Source organism: Epinephelus moara, chromosome 11, assembly GCF_006386435.1.
Source record: "Epinephelus moara isolate mb chromosome 11, YSFRI_EMoa_1.0, whole genome shotgun sequence".
Taxonomy (NCBI): Eukaryota; Metazoa; Chordata; class Actinopteri; order Perciformes; family Serranidae; genus Epinephelus; species Epinephelus moara.
In genome coordinates, this window is record NC_065516.1 from 14,826,245 (window position 1) to 14,851,133 (window position 24,889).

The window sequence follows — 24,889 nt, forward strand, 5'->3', positions numbered from 1 at the left end:
GGAATTACGGAGGCTGCCCTGGCAGTTATAAATGAACACTTTGACAGCATTTTGGGTGCAAGAAGCTCATTTTGCTACACAGCATGGAGACTCGTTCGTAGAAAAAGCAAGCTCAAATCCATCAGAAGAGAGAAATCTCAGAAGATGATGAGGTGGTGACAAAATCAGTTCTGTTTGTTTTACCCAGATTTTAAAAAAGATTAAAGGCGGTTAACATTGTACATCACTGCTAGTGGTGCTGTGCTGTGATAATATCAGTAAATTCAAGTCAAACTCAGACTTCATTCATCCCATTGGAATTTGCCACATGAAGCATGAAAAGGGCAGCACAGTGGATCCTTAAAAACAATCAGTACTGTAAAACTATTTAACTTAAAGTATTAAATGTGTTAAATGCAGTTATAGGGAAGCTTTGAGCTTTGCACCATACTCTGGTTTTCATTGCTCTGTGATTCCACGTCTTGCATAATGATGCAGAAAAAAATTAGTCATGCAATGCTTTACTTCTAATGTAGTATGCATGTATCTTATGGTTATCAACTGATGAATGAGATAGTAAATACTGACTCATTACATTTCCAATCATCTGTTTCAGTTCCTACTTCTGCTCTCAAGCTGTATGTATTAGTTCTCTCTTTTAGAACGATATGTTTAATCTGTTTTTTCGCCTTATCTTTGTCTTCCCTCAGGAACCTGTTAAGCGTATACTGGCCCTAACAGAGACATGTCTAGTGGAGAGGGACCCGGCTTCATACAACATAGTCACCATCAAACCCTTTGGAGAGGTGGGCTCTCAGAAATTACAGTGACATCATGTTATAAAAATTTCAGGCTGACACTCAAAACCATTTTGCTCTGTGTAGCTGTACTCCTGTAAAGATAAGTGTTAATGGAACTGCCTATCTTTGTGTCATTATGTATGAACTGCATCACTGCGAGTTAACAGCTTGGATGAAAGCACTTGACTCTGTGTGATATGAGTAAACTCTCCCCTCCTCCTCTCTCTGCCTCGTCTCCCTTCAGGTATTTGCTCTCATCTGTGATGTAGACAACCCTCAGGTGTTTACGGTTGAATTCATCAGAGGTCAGATCAGAAAGTTTTCCTCCACAGAAAGGTACACACGTAACACATACACCTGTCATTATGTACGTAGTGACACAGCAAGCTTTGTTGGTTTAATAAATGTTAGGACTTTTTTTATATTCTCTTATTTGCCTTTTTTTGTACTGTTGACCTAATTTACAAGATGAGTAATTCGCTTGTGTGCATGTGTCTGCTGTATAGCCTTAACTCCCTCCTGTTACTGTGTGCTCACTGTTCGCCCTCCATAACACAGATCATTCATAATGAATTTAGCTGAGTCTGTTTGTGTGCGCGTCTGTAGGGACTCTCTGTTAGCCAGCCTGCTCGATGGAGTCCGCGCATCAGGCAATAGGGACGTGTGCGTCAAGATGGCCCCCACGCAGCGAGGGCAAAGATGGGGCCTGCTGAGCATGCCTGTGGATGAGGAGGTGGAGAGTTTGCATCTTAAATTCCTGGCAGCACCTCCGAGTAAGTCCATGCCCTTCATCTCATGAGATTCATGAAGTTCAATTAGATTTTTATATCATATATTCAAGTTGGTATAGATGTAGGTTTTGATTTTAATTTGATGATCTTGACAGAGGTATCCACTTTAATAGTGTTTTTAGCCACGCTAGCAGCATGTCTCTGGGTTTGTAAGGTCGCTCAGTTCAGAATAAAGTATTTCAACAACTATGGACATTACATTTTGTACAGACATGCATGGTCCCCACGGGATGAATCCTCAGTTGTACTTTGGCATGGTAATGCCTGCTAAACATCAGCATGTTAGCATGGTAATTGCAAGAATGTCAACGGACTAACATTAGCATTTACAACAAAACACCACTGTACCTAGCCCCCTTTGTGGATCTCATGTGATACCATTACATTTGAGTCACACAGCTATATGACCTGGTTATCTATTGTTTTTTCCACATTCGTAACATTGGATGCTTAGCTCTGTGAGTCAAATAAAATGGAACTACATGAGGTACAAACTGGGCTATGTTGTGCTTATGTATAGTGCTGCAGAGACTCTTAAGCCCATTTTATACAACCTGGTAAGGTGGGAATGTTGCAGCATTATTCCACCCAGTTGTTCTGTATAAAAGGTATGAACACAGAATGAGAGGCATTGTTGTTCTGCCATTAATCTGGCATCAGTGATAATGACATACCACAATGACATATGTGTGAAATGAAGGAGCAGTCACAGTAGCCGCTGATGCTGTTGTGTTACACGTCACGCCTGTTTTACTTCTGGATTGCCTGGATGCTATCCAAAATCACACACTCGGCTGGTACGAACCCTAACCATGAACTTGTTGCCCAATTAAGTTATAGCTAATCAGAGGGAGAGTAGGCCAGGTTATGCCTTTGCCATCTTAGGAACACAAGTTAGTGTTTAAAACTGGCTGTAGTCTCTTTGAGGTGATCTGTTCTTTTGTTTAATTGTTCCATCCCTCCTTCCTTTGCTTAGATGGGAACTTTGCAGATGCAGTGTTCAGATTCAACGCCAACATATCCTACAGTGGAGTGCTGCATGCAGTAACCCAAGATGTGAGTGTGTTCAGATCCTGCGTGATTTCTGTCCAACTATTGGCCCAAGCTGGATTCACACTCCCTGTCTTTATCTCTCTCTGTGTTTCTCTCTCTGTTTGTCTTCAGGGTCTTTTCTCTGAGAACAAAGAGAAGCTCATCAACAACGCCATCCTGGCTCTTTTATCCCAGGAGACCGAGCTGCCGGCTCTCAATGCTGAGCTGGAGAGCCATTTCCAGGCCATTCGACGCTTGGTGGCCTCCAAGGCTGGCTTCCAGGCTTTCACCCAGCTGCCTAAGTAAGAACGCAGCAGTTATCCCACTGTAGCTTCCTGCTTTGATTTCTTTAAAGTGTACTTTTGTTGAGCTGCTGGTAACAGGCATGCTCTGTCATTCCAAGGTCTGGTCAAGGGTCTGGAGTCACAGATGCAACGTAAATATGAATCCATACATCTCAGTCTGCCCTTTTGTCTCTGTTTCTTACCCTTCTTGCTCTTTTTCTTAAGTCTTTCTCAGCTGTCTGTCCATCAGCCTTTTCCTCTTTTATCTTTGTTCTTCTTTCATCTCAGGCTTTTAGACAGGCACTTCAGAAGTGAGGTTATGTCACTTCACTGTGTTCGGTCGAGCTGTCTGCTTCGATTTGTCTTGACCTTCCTCTCTGGGCATCTCATACTCTTATTTTTGTGCCTCCGTCTCTCTCCCACTATCTGCTTTGCCCATTCTATCCTTTAGATCATTATACATCACAATATTTGAGAACCCTGTAGTCTTTCCGGGTCACTGAGATGTATGAGAGGAACTGTATTTACTGTTTATTATTTGTTCCTGTGAAGCAAATTGGTTTTCCTGAAAGATTCATTGCTGGAGTAGCTTGGTGCTTCCCTCAACCACAAGAGGCAGATTACTATAAATACAGTTTATTTTTGCTTTAAGGAAAACCTCTTTCATATTCTTGCACTCAGTAGTTTAGTAGATGTGACACTTTATGAGCAGAAGAAACAACAAGCCACTTCTGAAGCAATGAATTCTTTGTGTATCCAACCCCAGACCTCTTTTAAATAAGACAGTATTTGTATGCTTTATAATCAGTTGTGTTTCTGTTGTTTACTGTCTGCGACCTTTTCAAGACATGGTCATTTTAGTATTGTTGGTAAACCTGTGAATGTATGGTTGTGTGTTCCAGGTTCAGGGAAAAGTTGGGAGTAAAGACGGTAAAAGCTTTAAAACGAAACAACAACGGTGTGACACATGCTGCTGTCGACATGCTCTGTGCCCTTATGTGTGTAAGTACACCTTAATGTCTAGACATCAACCAAATGCATACATAAATAATAATTATAAATGTTACTTATATAACGCTTTTCAAAACAAAGTTACAAAGTGCTTTATTAAACTAAAAGAATGACTGACAATGATTAAAAAAAATTGTTAAAAGTTATACAACATGAGACGAAGAGAGCAACATGTGAGGAGGATTTTAAAAAAAACTGTAGAATTTTTCAGGATTTCAGACATTCCCTCGACTTTTTCAGATGCTTGAATTTATTTCAGATCGCATGTGGCTATGCCCACCATGACTTCACTAGTGTCCCACAGTTTACTGGCAACCTCCTGGTCTGTTACACCATCTACACCATTTTAATAAATTAGATCTCAATGCCATCTGGTCCAGGCGCACAGTCATCCCTTGTTAATTGCACATTGAACTTCAGCAGGTAGTATTCATAGAAAAGAGAAAGAGCCTCTACAGGGAGAGCTGCTAAAATTGCTGTAGGTGAGTCGAACACAAGGGAGCAACCCACACAGGAGCAGTGTTGATTAAAGATGGAAAGAAAATATTAACTCGTGCACTCGTGCATGGAGCAGGAACAAATGCACTTGAATTAAGTTAAAAAGCCTTTATTCAAAGAACATGGCTGCTTACATTAAAACAGCAGCGGGTTTCGACGCTAAGTTCGTCATCAGGGTGCAAAAGGGTGGACAGGAGTCAAGCAAACATTTATAAACTTGTTAGGTTGTGTCACCCAATCCTGACTAGCAAGTGAATGCAGGTGGGTGACAGCAATGCATCACATTGAGAGGCCATTTTGAAGGTGACACGCCTCCACAAGTGTTCAGAAAAAAATAAACATCCTGCACAAAAATGAGAAATCAGAAAGAATTATTTAAGTTGTATCTGTACAGAAACATATAGAAAAGTAAGTTCTGTATGTTTGACCATCTCTATCACATGATGCTCAGGAGTAACTGCTCTGTTAAGGATCTAGGTTTAAAAAAGAAATAAAGGAAGGGTGTGTAATCAATTTCCTTATTTAAATCAGGAGTTACCACTGCAATGCATCAAGTTTAAAAATCAAAAAAGATTCCCCTGTGGAGAAATCTGTGTAAATGATCCTCACCTCTATTGAACACCTGTACTGATTCTAAACCTTCTATCCTCAGTTGAAGTGTTTGGCCATGGAGTGGTCCTTATTCTGCGTCCTTATTGTGCATTTATGTTCCAGAAGTCTATTTTTAAGGCCTCCTTTGGTCCCTTTGGTCATGTGTCCTTCCTGTTTTGAAATCAGTGAAGTCTTTGTTTGAGTCACATTTGGACAGTGCTTACATGTGTTAGGAGACACTTGAAAGTCATTGGCTGACACAATAGGTCTGCCAGGGGGGTTTGTCTTTTGGCTCCTTGTGGATTTTAGGTAGTTTGTAAAATGCCGCCATTTTTGGATATTCACAACTAAGAAAGCCATACTCACATTCCTAGATCGAGCCTGCATCTTTGGCTCTGCTTAAGACAGCTGTGAGATCACATTTTATGCTGGAAAGAGGGTTAATTTGAAGTTCTTGGTTAATATTTGAGATTGTTCAGTTGCCGATAAGCTTCACTGATGTATCCATTGTCGTCCATAACCACGACTGTGCCCCCCTTGTCTGCCGGCTTTATTATGATGTCCTCATTGCTGCTCAGCTCTCTGGGGGACTGGGTGACACCCCCTACCAAGTTTATAAAATGTTTGCTTGAGATGCTTACCTTTAACTACAATTTCCCTCCAGGGGGCATGTTTATCAATAACTCAGGTCACTTCACAATAAAAATAGCTCCAAGCTCCTGCAACGTAAGGTACAAGTTGAAATCTGTTCCAGTTTATTGAAATCAAATCTCAATGAAGTTGTCAACAACAGCACTGGAACACTAATACATTTTGGAGGAAGACGAGGGGCCTTAGTCTTTCATACACAAAAGATCGCAGAGTGATCGCTATGCTTTTAAGCAGGTCTTTATCGTTTGACATAGAACGAACAAGCCAATCACTGTTGAAGTCACCTAAAATAATCATTTTACCTGGGTTCCTAAATGATGTAAGGGTGGATAATATGTATTTTGTTCTATAAATACTACTAGTACTAAGATTTTTAGGAATGGTAAACTCACAAAGTGTGAAGAAACATATATAGCCACGCCTCCTCCTCTTGTACTTCCGTCTGCTCTGTATAATGTATAATTTTCAAGTTTGGTGTCATTGTCTCATATTTTACTGTGCAAACATGTCTCAGAGAAGGTGAGTACATCAGGTTTGTACTGAGTAACCCATATTCTAATGAAGTCAGTTTTGGGAGAAGGCTCCGTCTATTCAGATGCATAATTTTGTGTCAATTATGAGTCAAGGGAATAAAAGTGCTGACGGGGTAGAGTTAAGCAGAGGAGGTTTTTGAGAGAGGAGGATAGGAGAGCCATGGCACACACACTCACAAACACATACAGCAGCCATATTAATGCGCCTCTGTCGAAAAAGGCCTTTCTGGCGGAAATGAATTCATTTTAACCCAAACCATGATTTTTTTCCTAACCTTAACCAAGACATCCCTTTCTGGCAGAGAGCCCTGAAGGCAAACTATTTCCAACAGCGCAAAGCTCCAACCATGTATCAGATTGTTTACCCCAAGTTTGAGAGCCAAGTGGATAAAATAGGGATGTTTTTCAAAGACATGTCAATTTTCTGAAAGTCGTTGCTGGAGCGCCATAACAAGAGCACATAGCAACTTGCTTGCATGGCAGTGCTGCCAACAACTCTTCCTCTGGGGCTCTACTTGTGCTTGTACGAAACATGTTATGTCAGTTAATCACAAACTGAATACTGCAGCGTAACTAGTTTAAAAAAATGTTGATTTACTTAAATAAAGATTAAATATGACAGTTGCCTTGAGTCGTTATTTGATAACTGCCAAAAAAACAATTTGTATGGGTCAAGTAAAAAGGCAAGTAGATTTCTGACCCACCCAAGTGAAAAATAACATGTTGAACCCTGTCTTAAAAAAACATTTGACTTTTGTATTGCTGTTTGACTGAGACCTTTTGTTTCATGTTTCTTTGCAGCCGATGCACGATGACTACGACCTGAGGCAGGAGCAGCTGAACAAGGCCTCTCTGCTCTCCTCCAAGAAGTTCCTTGAAAACCTCCTTGAAAAATTCATCACTAACGTGGTACATTTCTTTTTATTGTCGGCAAGCTGGATGCAGTATTGATGAAATTCAGAAGTTGTTTTACAAAAGTCTTTTTTATTTGTATCCAAAATCTCAGCTCTCATTCCCTTTTTCTTTTGTCTTCAGGACCACGGGACTGGAGCGTTGGTCATCAGCTCCTTACTGGACTTCTTAACATTCGCCCTCTGCGCCCCCTACAGTGAGACCACAGAGGGGCAGCAGTTTGACATGCTGCTCGAGATGGTTGCCTCCAATGGACGCACCTTGTTCAAACTCTTCCAGGTAGTTGTCTTTTATGAATAAACCTTTCCACCCTATCTATGATAGTAATATGACTGATACAAATACAGTAGATGCTGGAGTGTTGAATTATGTTGTCTTTATCCCCAGCATCCGTCTATGGCGATAGTGAAGGGAGCAGGCCTGGTGATGAAGGCCATCATTGAGGTAAGCCTTTCTGTAGGTCAGGTGGTTTAAAGTGTGAATATTTGATTGCATTTCCTGTAGTATCATGCTTTATGATGATATCACACTAGGGTTGGCCGATTATTTCTATTTTTTATACTGTCTAGTCATGGTTACTCGATCCCCTGGGAAATGCCAGCATGGACGACTTAGTTTTAGTGTTGAAGAAACACAAATATAATGTGCAGTTGTCTATTTTAAGTATGTTTTGGATTTACAAAAACAGCTAATAAAGTAACTTGTTAACCAAATTTTATTACTGTGAACCATTTACAGGTGAATTAATACATTTTTACTGTTAAAATATTGGTATTATTGTAATATCATTGTAAATAGCAGCAGTCGTAGTTGTTGTTGTTGTGGTATATTTATTTGTTTTTATTTCGTAATATATTCTCGGTTTAGCATTTTTCTAAAAATGTATTATTGATGTCAATTTTACTTGAATTAAAGATTTTGAATTATCATTTTGAGCGTGTCCCAGCGTCTGATGGATCTTTAAAAAGAAATCAAAACTTTAGCTTTTTTGCAACCAATATAGCTAAAAATATGAGAAGAAATGTTTATAAAAGGAGTTGAACGTTTTAATTAAAAAAAATTTAAATTCAAATCTATTTAGTCTGTACTTGGTGGGACGATATCACAGTGTCATGTTCCGTTTAACATTATAATTTCATCTTTATTATCACAATCTAAATCATATCCATAACATTAACTGCTCTTATGGAGTTGAGAACAAAGTTTGGTGAGCAGGCATACGGAGAACGGAGATGTGGGGTGTAAAGGAGACGGCAAACTGGTTTGCAATTAAGAATTTCAAATTCACTCATTGCTCATGCTGATTAATGGAGCTCAGCAGGCGGACATGCTGCTGCACCACAGACACCTCTAAGTGCACGGCAGGACGCAGACTCAGATTATTTTTCATAGCATCTTAGCTCTTATAGCAAGTTAGTTAAAGTCTCCTTAATGTTGGTGTAGGAAACACAATCGTCAATCATCGCCTCAATAATTGATATATGATCCGATCACCAACCTGTGTTTGTTTACATGTAGGAGGGGGACAAGGAAATAGCCACCAAGATGCAGGAGCTGGCCCTGAGTGAAGGGGCTCTTCCACGACATTTGCACACTTCTTTGTTCACCATCAGCACTGACCAGCGGATGCTTACCAACAGGTCTAACCTCAATTAATTCACACACTCGCACACAATTTATTGGTTCCAGCAGCTAGTTAATCCTCTCTATTTACAGTTTCGTTCTACATTAATACTCTTAACCAGAGAAACATTAATCTCATGTAGCGGTAGACAAAGCTTCAGTTGCTACAGTAAATGAAAATGAAGACGTGTTCTCTGAGGAACAAATAACAAAACAGCGACTTGAGTGATATTTTTCTCTCTCAGGCAGCTGAGTCGTCACCTGGTGGGACTTTGGACGGCAGAAAACCCCACTGCCATGAACCTTCTGAAAAGGATACTGGTAAGGCCACAGATCAGCCCATTCAAGACTTTAAAATATTTGATGCCTGTCTAATACTCATGGCAGCTATTAGCATAATGTGATACAGACAAGTACTCCAGGGTGTAAGCCAATACTTTTCTCTGGCAGCTGTGGCACGTTGTTTAAGTGTTAACCCATTTCACTGTGTCTCGTGCGCTCTCAGCCAACAGGCCTGCTGGCTTACCTGGACAGTCCTGACGCTGTGCCGGAGAAAGATATGGACAGAATGCACGTCCGTGACAACTTGAAAATTGCCACGGTATCTGGACAAACACATAACTTTACTTTTCTGCAGAATGAACAAACGGCTCAATGAGAGTATTTGACATCTCTAACTGTTGTTTTATATTTGTTGCCCACAGGACCAGCTAAATCGAAACAAGGTCCCCGAGTGGCAGCGGATAGCCGGCAAAGCAGCCAAAGAGGTGGAGAAGTTTGCCAAGGAGAAGGCTGATCTGGTGTTGATGCACTGGAGAGATAAAATGGGCATAGCCCAGAAGGAGGTGAGGAGATATTTTCCTTTGCAAAGATGCTGAGAGGCTGATTTCTCTGTTATCTATCAGACAAGCTGCTACTGCTACTGCTGCTGCTGCTGACTTTGTCTGCTCAGGTGTCTCTGACTGCTGCTGCTGCTCCTCCTGCTGATGCTGAACAGTACTGCCCAGTCCATACTCAATAACACACTTTGCAGCTGCTGTTGTTGTTTTGCATGCAGAGCGGTGCCAGCTCCGATGCTGCCTGACCTTGGGGAAGCAGTACATGCCAAGTTACAATCACATTTGATTTTTCCGCACCCTTGCATATCTGCTGTTCAAACTGCTTGTGCATATTTTCATGTATGTTTCACAGACATTTTTTTCTCTTGCTAAGACAGACTTTTTCCATTGCAGGTGTTTCTGAATATGACCACAGTTTTATTTAAATTTAAAGGTCACCTTTCTGGGGCGACCAGTAGCTCAGTGGTTAGAGCAGGGGGTCCCATGTGCAAAGGCATTGTCCTTGTAGCGGTTGTGGGTTCAATTCTGGCCCGTGCCCCTCCGCTGCATGTCATCCCCTCTCTCTCCACCTTCATGCTTAACTTTGTCCTGTCAAATAAAGTCAAAAGCCCCCCCCCCAAAAAAAAAATCTTTGAAGGTCACCTTTCTTTTGAAGGGTATCTCTGTGAGTAAGAAAAAAAATCTACAACATCCCCTAAACTTAGTTTTAGGCCTTCACAATAATTATGTTGACTATCATACAATAAATAGACATGACCTCGACCATATTTATGTTTGTTCACGTAAGAATATTGCCAACATTTTAGCCAACATGATGCCAGAATAAACAGCAGGGTTTTTCCAACTTTTGTAAGACTATGGTGCAGCAATTCTCCCTTTTTATTCTTTCCACCCCCAACTACTTGCGCGAGTCCAAAGAAAAATAAAACACTTCAAAGATGACACAGTGTAGCTTACTGTAAGCCTGCAGCTGCATTTTTGGGGAGTGGAAGACATACAGTCCTGAGAATCGTTAGCATGCCAACCCTTGGCAATAAGCCAAGAAGTCTGTTTTTGTAGTTTTACCCTCCAACAACTCCACTCCATAAATCCACCAGCAAACTACACAGTTCCCAGGGCGTCCACTCCCAGCAGCACACTGGCCAAAATTATGGAGGTAACTGTGGTGTTCTGGGATCTTAGCTAAACTTGGTTGTTAGTGGCAAGAGGCATCACTTGGTTTTGTTTTTGTTGGCCAGATTTTGTAAGGTCTCAATCTGAGTAATTTTGTGCTACTCCTAAGGTGCTATAATTCTATATATGATTTTTTGTATATATTAATAGGTGTTAATAACTTCAAAAAAAATTAAAAGAATTAAAAGTTAATTGCCATTTAAAGGGCGTACTTTATATCAGTGGCATAAAATGCTACTTACTTCACCTGAATGTCACCTGGCTTCCTTTTCCTTTTCTTCACTTTGAATGACTCAAAATGGCTGATCAGCCACGTACTTTGATTGGCTTGCTATCACTGAGTGTTCTTAATCACATTTTGCATCCCATGCTACATGTATATTTGATGTTAGCGAATGATTTGGTAGCCTTTTAAAACATAGTAATTCAGTGAATCATCAGCTAATAACACCTGAAGGATTTAGTGTTAGTTTTGTTTGTCAATCTCATAGTATGATGTACTCCAGTGATCTGTGAGCCTTTTTGTTTCGATTCATCTCTGTTTGATCCGAGGAACAATAATCTCTCTGTGTTGTATCTGCCCCACCCTCCCCTTGTCTTGTGTGGTTTCTCTGCTGTCAAACAATGCAGCAGGACAGAAATAACCTGGTAAGTAGGACTGACCAATGGGATCCGTGCTGTTTTCTTTCCGTCCTCTGTCTCTTCACCAAAACATTCTTTCCATCTTCATGTGACATATTGGGTATGTTTTTTAAATTCAGCCAGGCGATGACCTGTTATCTACAAGGGCATGTCACATGTGTCTTCAAATAGATACAAGAAAAGAAGAAGTCAGTCATGCATCATGCTTTAGGCAATAAAAACAAAGATGCCTCAACTTGCCCTACTGTCAGTGGAACACATGTTCAGAGTATCTGTAGTGTTTTGTCATCAGTAAATAATGACCACATTTGGTCTGAGAGTATAATTACTATAAACAGAGGGATCTTTGCCAAGTAGACTGTGAGGCCTCTGGAGCCACATTTTACATCCCTCACACCAGTTTTGATTATGCAGGGAATTTGCTGTATTGCTTTATGGCTCCAAAGAGAAAAATGCTTCCCTTGCAAGTAATAAGTAATATGCAAATTAAAGGAATACTTCATCTAGAAATTGATCATTTGTTTATCAGTTACTCACCCCGTGTTACCTTTAATTTGGGAAGTAAACATTGTTTTTCTCACACGATGAACAAACAGCAGCAAAACTATATCAGAACATCCATTTACAAACTCTCACACAACTTGTGCAGTATAATCCAAGTCTCATTTATCCAGTCGTATGCTCAGGACTTGTATTTTTGCAAAAACGTAACTATTTAAAAGACCTAGCATAAACAGTGTCACACACAGACGACTGGGCAAGCATGTGCATTTGAACTCTGCTCAGTGGAGTTCAAACACACGTGCTTGCCCAGGTGCACTACTCGTATTTGGAAGTGCTCAAAAATCCCTTACATTTTAAAACACTTCCACATAGGTGTGTGTTTAATTTAAATTCAAAGTTCATCTTTCCTTTAAAGAATACCTCTGTTAGGATGCAAATTTGATGACAAGTTTAAATGTCATAACTGCATATAGTCGCTGTAAAGCTTTATTCACACCAAATCAGGTGTATGGGACAGTTTGGGAGTGTTGCTTAAAAGCCCCATTTGTGGGGGAGTAGAGAGTAGAGAGACCAATTATAGAAAGCCAATCTCCCCATCTCACCGACTGAGTTTTGTTCTTCTGCTGGTTCCATTAGGCAGAGTTCAAACACATGCGCTCGCCCAGGCGTGCTACTCATCCATGCCTGAGACTGTTTATGCGAAACTGTTTTACATAGTAAGGTTTTAGCAAAAATGCGTGTTTAGGAAGAACTGAGCATACTGCTGGTTAATGAGACTTGGATTGCACTGCACAAGCAGTTGCATGGGGTGATTTATTGATACACAAATGGTGATTGGGGGGTGAAGTATTCCTTGAAGGTTCTAAGGCCACAGTAGCGACATCCTCTTGAAGCAACATATTCATGACAGTTGTTATCATAACTCTGTCTCGCCCAGCAAGAATTACAGAACACACCCAATTTTGGGATCCCACTTTGGTTTTTGTGTTTCATAACCTTGTTTTCTATGTTGGTGCAATGATGACAATGTTTTTTGGTCGTTTTGTTTTATGTCCCTAATATCTGACTTTCTCCATTCTCAAAAACATTCTTGTTTTACTTTCCTCCATACTCATGACATTTTTTTTTCATGTCTGGTGTCCCTGTGTAAAATGTTTCACATGTTGTTGCCATTTTAACTTCACAACTCTCTTTATGCCATAAGCTGTGAAGGAGAAATATTGAATGCTTTAAAGATTGATAAACTGACTTGAAGCAGTTCCTTAAAGTTTGAGTCTTTCCTTTGATTTCAGAACCCAAACCAAAAGCCCGTCATCCTGAGGAAGAGACGCCAGAGGATAAAGATTGAAGTCAACTGGGAGCTTTTCTACTATAGGTACAACATGGCTCCCATAGAGAGATCAATTTCTGGCTTAGGGACATTTGTTTTTATGAACACACAGTGCATTTTGCAAGAATAAAACCCACCACTGGAGCAATGTGTTAAACCGGTTATTTTTTACTTTACAATCCTGACCTGCTTTTCTGTCTTCTCAAGATTCCAGCTCGACCATGCACGGTCCAACCTCATCTGGAACCTGAAGACAAGAGAGGAGCTGCGGGACGCTCTGGAGGGGGAGATGCGTGCCTTCAGCGTAGACCGTGAGCTCGGCAGTGCCACCGTCATCTCTTGGAACCACCAGGAGTTTGAGGTCTGTGCTCAGCTGGAGTATGTTACACTCACTGAGCTCTCATTTGATTTTAACCATCAATATCTGTGACACACTGGAGTTTCAGGCCAGACCAGTGTATGGTGATACTTGAATCCCACATATAAATACAGGATTATCTTTTGAACTAATACTCACTGTGTCTGTATATGTTCCCATTTGCAGGTGAAATATGAGTGCCTTTCAGATGAGATAAAGATTGGGGATTATTACCTGCGTCTGCTGCTCGAAGAGGATGAAAATGAAGAATCAAATGCCATCAAGAGATCGTAAGACTGCAAACACTCATCCAGCTGCACTAATATTATCATTCTGCACTGGATCCAAAGTGATGACTCACGCTTCGCCCTCTCTTTGCTCTTAGATACGAGTTCTTCAATGAACTCTACCATCGCTTTCTGCTGACACCCAAAGTTACGATGAAGTGCCTGTGCCTGCAGGCGCTCGCTATAGTCTACGGGAAGTGCTACGAGGAGATTGGCTCCTTCACAGACACAAAATACATAGTGGGCATGTTGGACCGAGTGAGTGCTAATATACTAATATGTACTAATATATTTGAGGTGTTTTGGTGTCTTTTAATTAATCCTGAAATCCAAAATGCTCCTCTGTCTACAGTGTACAGACAAACTTGAAAGAGACAGACTCATCCTCTTCCTCAACAAACTCATCCTCAACAAGGTAAGCTGTTTAAAGCAACTTTGAACTGCCCATTCATTTTACTCGCATTTCTGTGTCTTTGTCTCGAGTAATACTTCATTATTTTGTTGCACAGAAAAATGTGAAGGAGGTGATGGACTCAAATGGAGTGCGTATCCTGGTGGATCTGCTCACCTTGGCCCATCTGCACACCAGCAGAGCTACTGTGCCCCTTCAGGTACAAACATGGCTATAGCTTTTGAGTTATAGTATATGAAAAGAGTGTCTCTTTTAATTTGATCAAATACACATGACACTCAATGTTACAAGTCTCCATGAGCAATAGATTAGATTTGATTCAGTGTTGAACTATGTGTAGAAAATGTTAATCTGTCTGGAGTGTCAAACAGAGGGTGTTCTTAATTTCCACAGAGCAACGTGCTGGAAGCAGCACCAGACATGAAGAGGGAGAGTGAGAAGGAGTGGTACTTTGGTAACGCAGACAAGGAGAGGAGAGGACCTTTCAGCTTTGAGGAGGTATGGGATCTCTTTTAAATGTCAAGCACTGAGATTTCACTGTAAAATTATTTGGAAACAGATGATGTAATACCTGCTAAAAACAACTTATCAAAATGGAATGAAACTTAAAAAAAAAAGCCCTTTTGACATAATATATTGCCAATTTTTGTGTCTAAGTGACTAATGGAGACAAATTTTTTTGAAATAATTCCAGAGCGAAACAACCCGACACAGGCTGTAATGTAACTACCCGAAGTATTTGTGCACTGTCAATTTGTGTCCACTAAAAGTGCTTCTGATTGCCACTGACAGGCGCGAACAATTGTGATAAGCTTTTGACAACACTATGGAAAGTATCCCTACTGAGACAGACTTTTTTGTTAATAAGTAAGATCTTTTTTGTTTAACCACAAACAACCACAAAATTGCCATCGCCAACCTCACCAGACTCATTTTAAATAAACAGTAATTTCATCATCATAAAACACACTTTATCAAAGGCAACCGAAACAAAACAAAACTCACAAAAACCATCTTGGTTTGTCTTCCCACTGTCCCAACAATCACCAACTCTGGTCTGGTTGAAAAGGAAAAAAAACCTTAATTCACCCAGTTAGATGTGAAAATATGCTGACTCTATACATGCTGAAATTACTGTTTATTTAAGTGGAGCCTGGTGGGTTTGGCGATGGCGATTATGTGGTTGTTTCTGGTTAAACAAGAAAGATCATCCTCTTTAACAGGTCTATCATAATAGTGATCCTCTCCATAATGTTGTCAAACACTGACACCTGTCAGTGGTTAAAAACAAGCACTTGTAAGTGGGCATAAACTGATGCATGCCCCAGGTGGATCCATTGCAGCCTGTTTCGCTGCTGATGGCTGCTGCCCTCTTGCAAAATACTGGACCAGTTTCAAAAATTGTTGTTCCTATTAGTCATGTAGATACAAAACATGGGAAATTGGGGTCCAGGTTGAAAAATACCAAAGTTACCCTTTAAATATATTACGCTGTCCTATCTAGTTATCAGGTTATTGCAGTGTTATTTTGATTTTTGTTGGTCTCTTACAGTTTGTTGTTGCCCTTCACTTTTGTTTTCAGCAGCCACCTCATACTTATCGTTGTATTATGTTTTTACTTTCCTTCTCCAGATGCAGGAGTTTTGGAGCACAGGCGTCCTGACAGCGAAGACACGCTGCTGGGCTCAGGGGATGGATGGTTGGCGCCCCCTGCAGGCCATCCCCCAGCTAAAATGGTGCCTCCTGGCCACCGGACAGGCAGTGATGAACGAGTCTGACTTGGCTACTCTAATCCTTAACATGCTCATCACCATGTGCTCATACTACCCCAGCAGGTGGGTACAGCAGAAAATGCTTCCCTTTTCTGAAATGTCTTTTTATACGGCCTTATAATAATATCAATCTGAAGTATGCATGATGAAATTTGGTTGAAACATGAAACCATTAGTCCATGATTGTAACATACCTGTCTATTTCCATTTTACTCAGGGACCAAGATAACGCCATTATCCGTCCTTTGCCTAAGATCAAGAGGATGATCAGTGACAATGCATGTCTGCCTCACATCGTCCAGGTTTTTTTTTTTTCCTTGTCCTATACAGTATGTCATATCCACTTTGGTGAATTGCTGAATGATACTAAATGACATGCTGATGGTTTCCCATCACGTTTTCTTTGCCTACTCCAGCTGCTGTTGACCTTTGACCCCATCCTGGTAGAAAAGGTGGCTAACGTCCTGTACCAGGTGATGCAGGACAACCCGAATCTGCAGCGCCTCTATTTAACTGGTGTCTTCTTCTTCATCATGATGTACACAGGCTCCAACGTGCTTCCTGTAGCAAGGTGAGAACACGCAACAAATGGCACATAAGCATTTTGCACCGATGTCCTAACACGCTAAAGTTATCCCCGAGACATTTTTAAAGAAATATTTAGTTTTTGATTGTCATGAACACATGAAGACTGACACTTTAATGATGTACTATGCAGGAACTGTCAGTTACTGTTGGTAAATAGCATTGCCAGCAAAAGTGAGAGTGTTTTGAAACGCTTTGCTATATTTGTAGTTCTTTGGCACTGTGACCAGGACTTTTGTTACCTCCACTTGGATGCGTGCTGCTTACGATCTGGCACCTGGTTACTACCTTTTTATAAAGTCCCAACCTTACTTGTGTGCTGCCCCCAAAATACAGGCGGAGAGCAGAGTCTCTGTAGACAAATACACCCCCACGCTTCTAGTGGAAATAGGTGAGGATTGAGAGGGATTACTTTTGAATGAGTCTATGCCAGTGTTTCTTAAACTGTGTGGCCCCTGATCAGGGTGGAAAAATAGTCCGTAGGTTTACAGAATGGACCAATATTTGATAGCATTGCTCCAATAGTGTAGTTTACATGATATGCAGGTATACGCCATATACCCAATAAGAAAGCTCCAGGATTTCTGCATACCCTTTTAAAAAATACGCAAGGATATGTGACAGCATATTTTTGTAACAGAGCTTTCAATTTAGATATCTGTTTTTCGCGAGTACAGGGTCGAGAGATGTGATAACAAACTGAACAAATGCTGCAGAACATACAGTGAGAGAGAGACTGTGATGATGGATGTGCACAGAGCAGACAGCAGTTGGCAGTTGGAGCGGAGGATAAATTGGCAGTAAAGTTGTCAAGTTGTAAGAAATGTACAGATGTGAAAAAGGGGGTATGACAGAAGAAGTTTGAGAACCACTGGTCTATACATTTTTTTAAGGTAAATCCTGCATAGTATACCTTTAACACCACACCGACTAAAGACATAAATATATTTTGTAGTTCTACATAATCGTAAATTTTCCATTGACATCTCAGCCTTACATTTTTTACAATAGTTTGATCTTGACCCTAATGTGGATGTGACTGAAAATTAGAAATTAAACATTACACATTCGCACTGGTAACATGCACTGTTGATGTTGACCTCTGAGACATTCCTGTGATTTCTCAAGGTTCCTGAAGTACACACATCTGAAACAAGCCTTCAAATCAGAGGAGGTAAAGTGTTTGATTTTTTACCATATAAACTACAACAAATTGTATCATATGAATCCAACCACCTTTTACAAAAATGTCAACTCTGCCTTTCTTTCTCAAGGCTAAGGGTCAGGACATTGTACAGCGCAGTGTTCTGGGTCCGGTGCTGCCTGAGGCCATGGTGTGTTATCTGGAGAACTACGAGGCTGAGCGCTTCTCAGAGATATTCCTCGGAGAGTTCGACACACCAGAGGCCATTTGGAGCAGCGAGATGAGGTAGGTCTCTGTCATGTCTAATAAGTGTGCGGCACTGTAGAAATGTTTAGGAGTGCCGCAGTGAAAGTCAGCATGTGGTTCAAAGAAATGTTAATAGGTTGTGTTTGAACTCTCTGCTTTAGGCGGATGATGATTGAGAAGATAGCCGCCCACATAGCTGACTTCAGCCCCAGGCTGCAGAGCAACACGCGGGCCCTCTACCAGTACTGTCCCATCCCCGTGGTCAGCTTCCCTCAGCTGGACAACGAGCTTTTCTGCAACATCTACTACCTCAGACATCTCTGTGACACCATCCGCTTCCCCAACTGGCCCATTCGAGATGCCGTATGTCTCCTTTTTTGTCTCCCAGCTTGTTCTCCCTTATCAGTGTCCTGCTTGTGTTTGCTAAGACAGAGTTCTTTAATGTTGTGATCCACCTCCATTATTCCGACAGGTGAAGCTGCTAAAAGACACCCTTGAAGCCTGGAAGAGGGAGGTGGAGAAGAAGCCTCCCTCTATGTCTGTAGATGATGCATATGAAGTCCTCAACCTCCCCAAAGGACAGGGCCAGTGAGTGGCCTTTGATTTATCACGTGTTCCTATTTGTCTTGCATCCTGAATCATCTTTATTGATTAGTAGCAATAAAAGATGTTGTTGTTGTTGGATAATATGGATTTAGATCGCAGGACTCAAGAGATATTGGTATTTTTGTCTTCAGGCACGAGGAGAGTAAAATCAGGAAAGCTTATTTCAGACTGGCGCAGAAGTACCATCCAGACAAGAACCCCGAGGGCAGGGTATGTATCACCATCATTACTGTCACTATATGTACGTTGGGGCTTACGTAGCTTCATCCACAGATGTCATTTCAACTCATATCTTTCAGGAAATGTTTGAGAAAGTCAACAAAGCCTACGAGTTCCTTTGCACAAAGTCTGCCCGAATCATTGACGGCCCCGACCCAGAAAACATCATCCTCATCCTCAAAGCTCAGAGCATCCTGTTCAACCGACACAAACAAGGTATGTAGATAGATCAGCTTTCTGTCTTTCATTGTTGCTATTATTTCTACCTTAATAATTTGAGAAAAACAAGTTCTGAAAAAGTGAACTGCTACTCCTCCTCTTCATTGTCTATAAACAGAACTGGAACCCTACAAATACGCCGGTTACCCCATGCTCATCAAAACAATCACAATGGAGACAGAGGATGAGCTGCTGTTCTCCAAAACCTCCCCTCTCCTTCCGGCTGCTGCCGAACTTGCATTCCACACCGTTAACTGCTCGGCTCTTAATGCAGAGGAGCTGCGCCGCGACAACGGCATCGAGGTAAACACACTGTCACATATACTGAAATATCAACCAGTCTAAAAGAAACTGTCCATCCACATGTGGACCTGTGCACTTTGGTGTGTTGGAACTGTGATTGAATGAATCATCAGTTGTTTGCTTGTGGGTTTTTTTTTATTTAATCAGGTGTTGTTGGAGGCTCTCTCTCGGTGCGTTGCCGTGTTAACAGCATCCAGCAAGCCTGACGACATGGCTGTACAGGTAAAGTGATTGCAAAGCACTGAGGGGTGAATTTACAAATAATGAATTGGGGCTGCTGACAGCTTGATGAATTGCGTGTCACTTGCAACCGCTGTCTGCCCCGTCTCAAGTTCTGATTCACAGAAGATATTGCACTAGTGATAATAGAGGTCAAACACACTCAGAAAGTTACGTATCTGATTGCAATTATCCATGTAGTAAAGTATAAATGTTGCCTTTGCACCAAGAACACAGAAGGCAGAGCAAGAAATTAAAAAAAAAGAAAGAAAGAAAAAGAAAACTTAAATTTTCAAACCACGAGTTACTGGTCCAGACTGATGAGGTGCCAAGGCAATCCTCAAAACCTCAGGCAGTCTGAAAGTCTGGGTTTGATACTCATAGTAGATACACTTCAGTTACCATCAACTTTCTGAAGACGCTATTAATTTCACTGTAACCGTGTGTGACTATTGCCACTGACGGTAAGGGATGCATTACACCCTTTGCGGGAGTCTTATTTGTGCAAGTGTAGTGGCTGCAAAATCTAATCATCTTTTCCTCCAGAGATCAGTGCTGTGGAGCTTATAATGATTTCTTCTACCCTTTTTGACACTGCAGGTGTGCGGGCACATCTGTAAATGCTACAGTGTAGCAGCTCAGTTTGAGGAGTGCAGGGAAAAGATTATTGAGCTGCCCATCATCATCAGGGACCTCTGTCACATCCTGTTCTATGGAAAGGTGAGAACGTTGCCTTGTTTTTTGTAATTGATAACAGAAATATTTTTAATTTGTACCATTTTTCAACATCAATGTGTCATTATTGGATTATCTGTGAGATCTTGAACAATATAGAAATAATGGTCATAGCATTTTAGAGCCTGCAGTTGTAAAAAGAAATCCATGTTTTATCTATTTAATATTTCCTTTTTTTTTCTACTTAAAAGATTAAAGATGCTGTAAGTGTATCTTCTTCACGAGACATTCTCTTCGGCCAACATCTTTAATTTTAAGCAACTGCATTAAAAAGATTTCAAATAAAGTTTATACCAAATAAATGCTTTTTTTTTACATTAAGTTATATATTTCATTTTGCCCAAATCAAATGTAGATTGAAATGTAAAAACTCCATTCAGGCTACCACCATTACTCTTGGCAGTTATCTTGCTTGTTCGTGGTCTCCTCATCTGCTAAAACTGCTACATGTAGCACCTATGATGTGAGCTTTTACCATCTCTGCAACCAGACAGCTTCTTAAAGTATTTACAAAGATGTGTTTCTCCTAACCTTGATTCATGTTCCCTCCCTCACCTCTTCCCAGGGTCTCCCAAAAACTGCTGCTCTGGCAGTCCAGTGCGTGAGCTCTTTCGCAGTGGATTTCTTCCTACAGACCCATCTGTACCACGCTGGTGTTCTCTGGCACCTGCTGGTCCACCTCTTCAACTATGACTACACCCTAGAGGAGAGCGGCGTGCAGACTAGCCAGGAAACAAACCAACAGGAGGTTGCAAACAGCCTGGCTAAGCTCAGCCTGGTGGCTCTCAGCCGTCTGGGAGGCTACAGCCAGGCGCCACACACACCGGATGTAAACAATCCTGTTTCAGAGACCAACGGCATCGAGGCCACACCTCCAGAGAACCCCACCATCCGCAAGAGCTTAGCTGCCATGCTGACACCGTACATCTCGAGGAAGCTGGGAACAGGGTCTCCTGCTGAGGTATGTTGTGCAGGTGGATGGGGAGGGTTGGGTCGAGTTTGTACATACATAAACACCAACACCAAGCTGAGTTCTACATGCTCTGTTGTACATTCAGGTCTTGAAACTGCTGAATAGCAACTCAGAGAACCCGTACTTGATCTGGAACAATGGGACACGAGCTGAGCTGCTGGAGTTCCTGGAGGTTCAGCAGGAGGGAAACATCAAGAGGGTATGAACAACATATATAATATCAGAAATGTATATCAGTATATAAATAATATTGATAAGCTATGTTGTAAGGAAAAACATTGAGTTATTCATGCATTCTCTCCGATGTCTCTCTGTAGGGAGAAAATGATAAAAGCTTTGGTGCAGAGTTTGTGTTTAGTGATCACAGCAAAGAGCTGATAGTTGGAGAGATCTTTGTGCGGGTCTACAATGAGCAACCTACTTTCCCTCTTGAGGTGAGTAAAATAACAAGATAGTATTACAACTACATCTAGTCTACTTCTCCATTGTATCTGTATTAGATCATGGCATCTTGAAATGCTGTTCTTAAACAGCCAATTCATTATAGTAGTGAATATTGATGGTAGCATAATGTGTAAAAAAGGCTATTAACTAAAACCCACTTTCATTACAGTATTTTTTCTACATATAATAGTGTAATTGGCATATTTGCAGTTTACAATGGACTTTAAACCTTTAGTAATGATATCATGTTTTTTTTTAATCAACTCTGTTTTTAGTATCCAAAAGCATTTGCTGCCAGTCTTCTAGACTACGTAGGCTCCCAGGCCCAGTACCTCCACACTCTGCTGGCCATGAGTCAGAGTAACAAAGTAGAGTCCCAGCAGCATGCTGAGAGGCTGCGCTTCGCTGAGATGGCTTTGGAGGCTCTCCGCAATGTCATCAAGAACAACCCCGGTAAGATCGGACACTTCTTCCAGCTCTGCTTTGCCTGAGGAGCCTAACCTGGGTTTTATTTAGATGTCTTAATATTTTAGCTTCCTTTCTAAGCAGTTGTTTTCGTATGATTTCAGGTTCAGAGTCAGAGTGCATCGGCCACTTCAAACTGCTCTTCTCTTTGTTGCGGGTTCATGGAGCTGGCAGAGTACAGCAGCTGGTTTTGGAGGTAGAGGTTCTTGGTCCTGATATCTAATTACTGTAGTTCCCATTGTTTGTGCATTTTACTCATATCCGTTTCCTCTGTAGGTTGTGAATACAGTGACTTCAAACCAAGAATGCGTTAGCAACATTGCTGAGTCGCTGGTGTTGTCCAACCTTCTGTTGCTGCTGCACTCGCTCCCCTCCAGTAAGAAGACACTCTAGAAACAGAAAATATTTTACTGGCTTTGTTTTCTTTGGTGCCTTTTCTTGCATATTATTATTATTATTATTATTATAGTGTTATCTTTTGACTAAAACATGTTTTTCTGCATTATTTAGGCAGACAAATGGTGCTGGAAACCTTGCATGCGCTGACTTCTAACACAAAGATAGTCAAAGAGGCTATGGCCAAAGGTCAGTGTAATTTTGCATTTTCTCCTCCATATTTATGTGAATCCTGAGGGCACAGATGCTCATGTTAATCTGTTTGTTCTCCAGGTGCTCTGATCTACTTGCTCGACCTCTTCTGTAACTGCACACATCCCCAGGTCCGCACACAGACCGCAGAGCTCTTCTCCAAGATGACCTCAGACAAGCTGGTTGGGCCAAAGGTCAGTCTGGATGGATATGAATAGAAAATTTAAACAGATAAATAATCCCTGCCCATCTTGCATTATTGTGCATCATAATATATCCTCATCTCCAACAGGTGCGGCTAACGCTGATCCGTTTCCTTCCTGGTGTGTTCATGGATGCTATGCGAGACAACGCCGAGGCAGCAGTGCACATATTTGAGGGAACACACGAGAACCCTGAGCTCATCTGGAATGACAGCTCAAGGGAGAAAGTGTCCACCACTGTCCGGGAGATGATGCTTGAGTATGACATGAGCCCAATTTGATACAAGTAGTCAAGAGAGTTTGAAATATTGGTGTTTAATATTATATTCTTTACTTTCTTAAATGTTTCCAGGCACTTTAAACAGCAGAAGGATAATCCTGATGTGAACTGGAAAGTAAGTGCAATAATATATTACCCCAAAATAAAGCAGTGATATGTTGTGTATGATTTAATGTGACAACACATTCTCGGTTTGTGTGCTCAGTTGCCGGAGGACTTCACAGTGGCTTACGGAGCAGGACAGGGCGAGCTGGAAGTTGGCGGAGTCTTCCTGCGTATCTTTATTGCTCAGCCAGGCTGGGTGCTACGCAAGCCTCGAGAGTTCCTGGTGTCCCTCCTGGAGACTCTGACTGAGCTGCTGGAGAAAAACAACCCCAATGTGAGCAGCTGCCTTTATGACAAGCACAAACACACAGTATTTGCAGTTTAACCTATTCTATTATTGTAAAGTAGTTTTTTCACATCTTCCTGATATTTCTGGTCTCCTGCAGGGTGAAGCCTTAGAGACGGTTACCACGGCAGCAGTGTGTCTGTTCAGCACACAGGGCCAGCTGGCCGACCAGGTCCCTCCTCTGGGTCATCTGCCTCGTGTTCTGGCAGCACTTAACCATAAGAACAACGCCGTGCCCAAGAGCTCCATCCGCCTCATCCACGTGCTATCAGACAATGAGGTGAGGAGCCAATCATATATATTATATAGCTGACTCTGACTTTCTTTTTTGGTTTCAGGACTCATTACACCTCGTTAAACAATTTATATTTACTAAAAAGGCACTCCAACAATTTTAAACATGGAGTCCAGTGTTATGATGTCCTTGGGGTTATCTCAGACTGCAAAGTCAGACCTATCTCTTGCTGTGTCGGTGCTGGAAAAAAAAACATCTTTCTGAATACTGCATTAAGAGAAATAAAATGCTCTGGGTTGTTTTTCACTTCTTAAACCAATTACAATCACCTTTGGTGATGCTAAGCCCTGGATACAGCAACAGCACCTTTTGTAGAATAGTGTCAGGGGGGAACTTGTTTTGGTGGAACATTTGCATGTGGCGAGGTGAGCCTTGGCTAAAGTGCTAAAACCCTGCAAGAAAAAAGGCCACATAAAACATTAAATGATGTTTTAGCATGTACGTTGCGAGCTTAGAGGGTGTTGTTTCACGCACACTAAAACAAATCGTGGAGATGTGTCTGACTACACAAGACTATTTCCATGTAGGGACAGGGATTTTGAAAACTTTAACATGCAGGAAGTTGAAGGGGCAGCTAATTCCCACAGTCTACATCCTGTGAGCCAGCCTATCTTAGATGGTTCTTGTAGTCTACACATCTGTGACAGTAAGACTCACAAACTGGGGGTGTGAAGTTTGAAACATGTTGGCATTTACCAGACAGGGAGGGTCTGAGGAAGGATGCCTAGATGAATTATTGGAATTGTAGGACCCAGTGTATTTGGAGCCATACTAGGGACTACAAGTCGAGATATATTTCAGCCTCTGCTAGATCGATTTTGGCCTTATTTTTGTCTCATTCCCCCTACATTTTGGAAGTGCAATACTAAATCCCTGAGTACTGCTTTAAGATCTACACTCCCAGAATTTGTGTATCCGGAATATTCACAGTACTCTGTTAAGATTTGCCAAC

At 41.4% G+C, this 24,889-nt stretch overlaps 1 protein-coding gene across 7 annotated transcripts in view; it reads left to right on the plus strand.

Moving 5' to 3' along the window:
- Positions 1 to 24,889, plus strand: part of LOC126397422 (dnaJ homolog subfamily C member 13) — a 44,687-nt gene that overhangs the window by 16,628 nt on the left and 3,170 nt on the right. For 4 of the 7 annotated variants that reach the window (XM_050056184.1, XM_050056183.1, XM_050056180.1 and 1 more), the window contains exons 8-53: positions 690 to 785; positions 1,024 to 1,115; positions 1,386 to 1,552; positions 2,547 to 2,626; positions 2,735 to 2,904; positions 3,006 to 3,038; positions 3,789 to 3,888; positions 6,972 to 7,079; positions 7,206 to 7,361; positions 7,470 to 7,526; positions 8,601 to 8,722; positions 8,951 to 9,026; positions 9,211 to 9,306; positions 9,410 to 9,550; positions 11,348 to 11,365; positions 13,156 to 13,238; positions 13,401 to 13,554; positions 13,738 to 13,841; positions 13,937 to 14,096; positions 14,191 to 14,253; positions 14,348 to 14,449; positions 14,644 to 14,748; positions 15,883 to 16,085; positions 16,240 to 16,324; positions 16,439 to 16,593; positions 17,736 to 17,781; positions 17,882 to 18,036; positions 18,159 to 18,360; positions 18,470 to 18,585; positions 18,735 to 18,813; positions 18,903 to 19,038; positions 19,160 to 19,344; positions 19,492 to 19,566; positions 20,164 to 20,283; positions 20,864 to 21,259; positions 21,357 to 21,470; positions 21,589 to 21,705; positions 21,991 to 22,168; positions 22,285 to 22,376; positions 22,457 to 22,556; positions 22,691 to 22,765; positions 22,850 to 22,962; positions 23,061 to 23,230; positions 23,324 to 23,366; positions 23,457 to 23,630; positions 23,743 to 23,922. In XM_050056184.1, coding sequence (XP_049912141.1) covers positions 690 to 785; positions 1,024 to 1,115; positions 1,386 to 1,552; positions 2,547 to 2,626; positions 2,735 to 2,904; positions 3,006 to 3,038; positions 3,789 to 3,888; positions 6,972 to 7,079; positions 7,206 to 7,361; positions 7,470 to 7,526; positions 8,601 to 8,722; positions 8,951 to 9,026; positions 9,211 to 9,306; positions 9,410 to 9,550; positions 11,348 to 11,365; positions 13,156 to 13,238; positions 13,401 to 13,554; positions 13,738 to 13,841; positions 13,937 to 14,096; positions 14,191 to 14,253; positions 14,348 to 14,449; positions 14,644 to 14,748; positions 15,883 to 16,085; positions 16,240 to 16,324; positions 16,439 to 16,593; positions 17,736 to 17,781; positions 17,882 to 18,036; positions 18,159 to 18,360; positions 18,470 to 18,585; positions 18,735 to 18,813; positions 18,903 to 19,038; positions 19,160 to 19,344; positions 19,492 to 19,566; positions 20,164 to 20,283; positions 20,864 to 21,259; positions 21,357 to 21,470; positions 21,589 to 21,705; positions 21,991 to 22,168; positions 22,285 to 22,376; positions 22,457 to 22,556; positions 22,691 to 22,765; positions 22,850 to 22,962; positions 23,061 to 23,230; positions 23,324 to 23,366; positions 23,457 to 23,630; positions 23,743 to 23,922 — 5,592 coding nt within the window. The remainder of the gene's footprint in view (positions 1 to 689; positions 786 to 1,023; positions 1,116 to 1,385; positions 1,553 to 2,546; positions 2,627 to 2,734; positions 2,905 to 3,005; positions 3,039 to 3,788; positions 3,889 to 6,971; positions 7,080 to 7,205; positions 7,362 to 7,469; positions 7,527 to 8,600; positions 8,723 to 8,950; positions 9,027 to 9,210; positions 9,307 to 9,409; positions 9,551 to 11,347; positions 11,366 to 13,155; positions 13,239 to 13,400; positions 13,555 to 13,737; positions 13,842 to 13,936; positions 14,097 to 14,190; positions 14,254 to 14,347; positions 14,450 to 14,643; positions 14,749 to 15,882; positions 16,086 to 16,239; positions 16,325 to 16,438; positions 16,594 to 17,735; positions 17,782 to 17,881; positions 18,037 to 18,158; positions 18,361 to 18,469; positions 18,586 to 18,734; positions 18,814 to 18,902; positions 19,039 to 19,159; positions 19,345 to 19,491; positions 19,567 to 20,163; positions 20,284 to 20,863; positions 21,260 to 21,356; positions 21,471 to 21,588; positions 21,706 to 21,990; positions 22,169 to 22,284; positions 22,377 to 22,456; positions 22,557 to 22,690; positions 22,766 to 22,849; positions 22,963 to 23,060; positions 23,231 to 23,323; positions 23,367 to 23,456; positions 23,631 to 23,742; positions 23,923 to 24,889) is intronic. The other 3 variants (XM_050056181.1, XM_050056182.1, XM_050056186.1) reach the window with 3 other exon arrangements.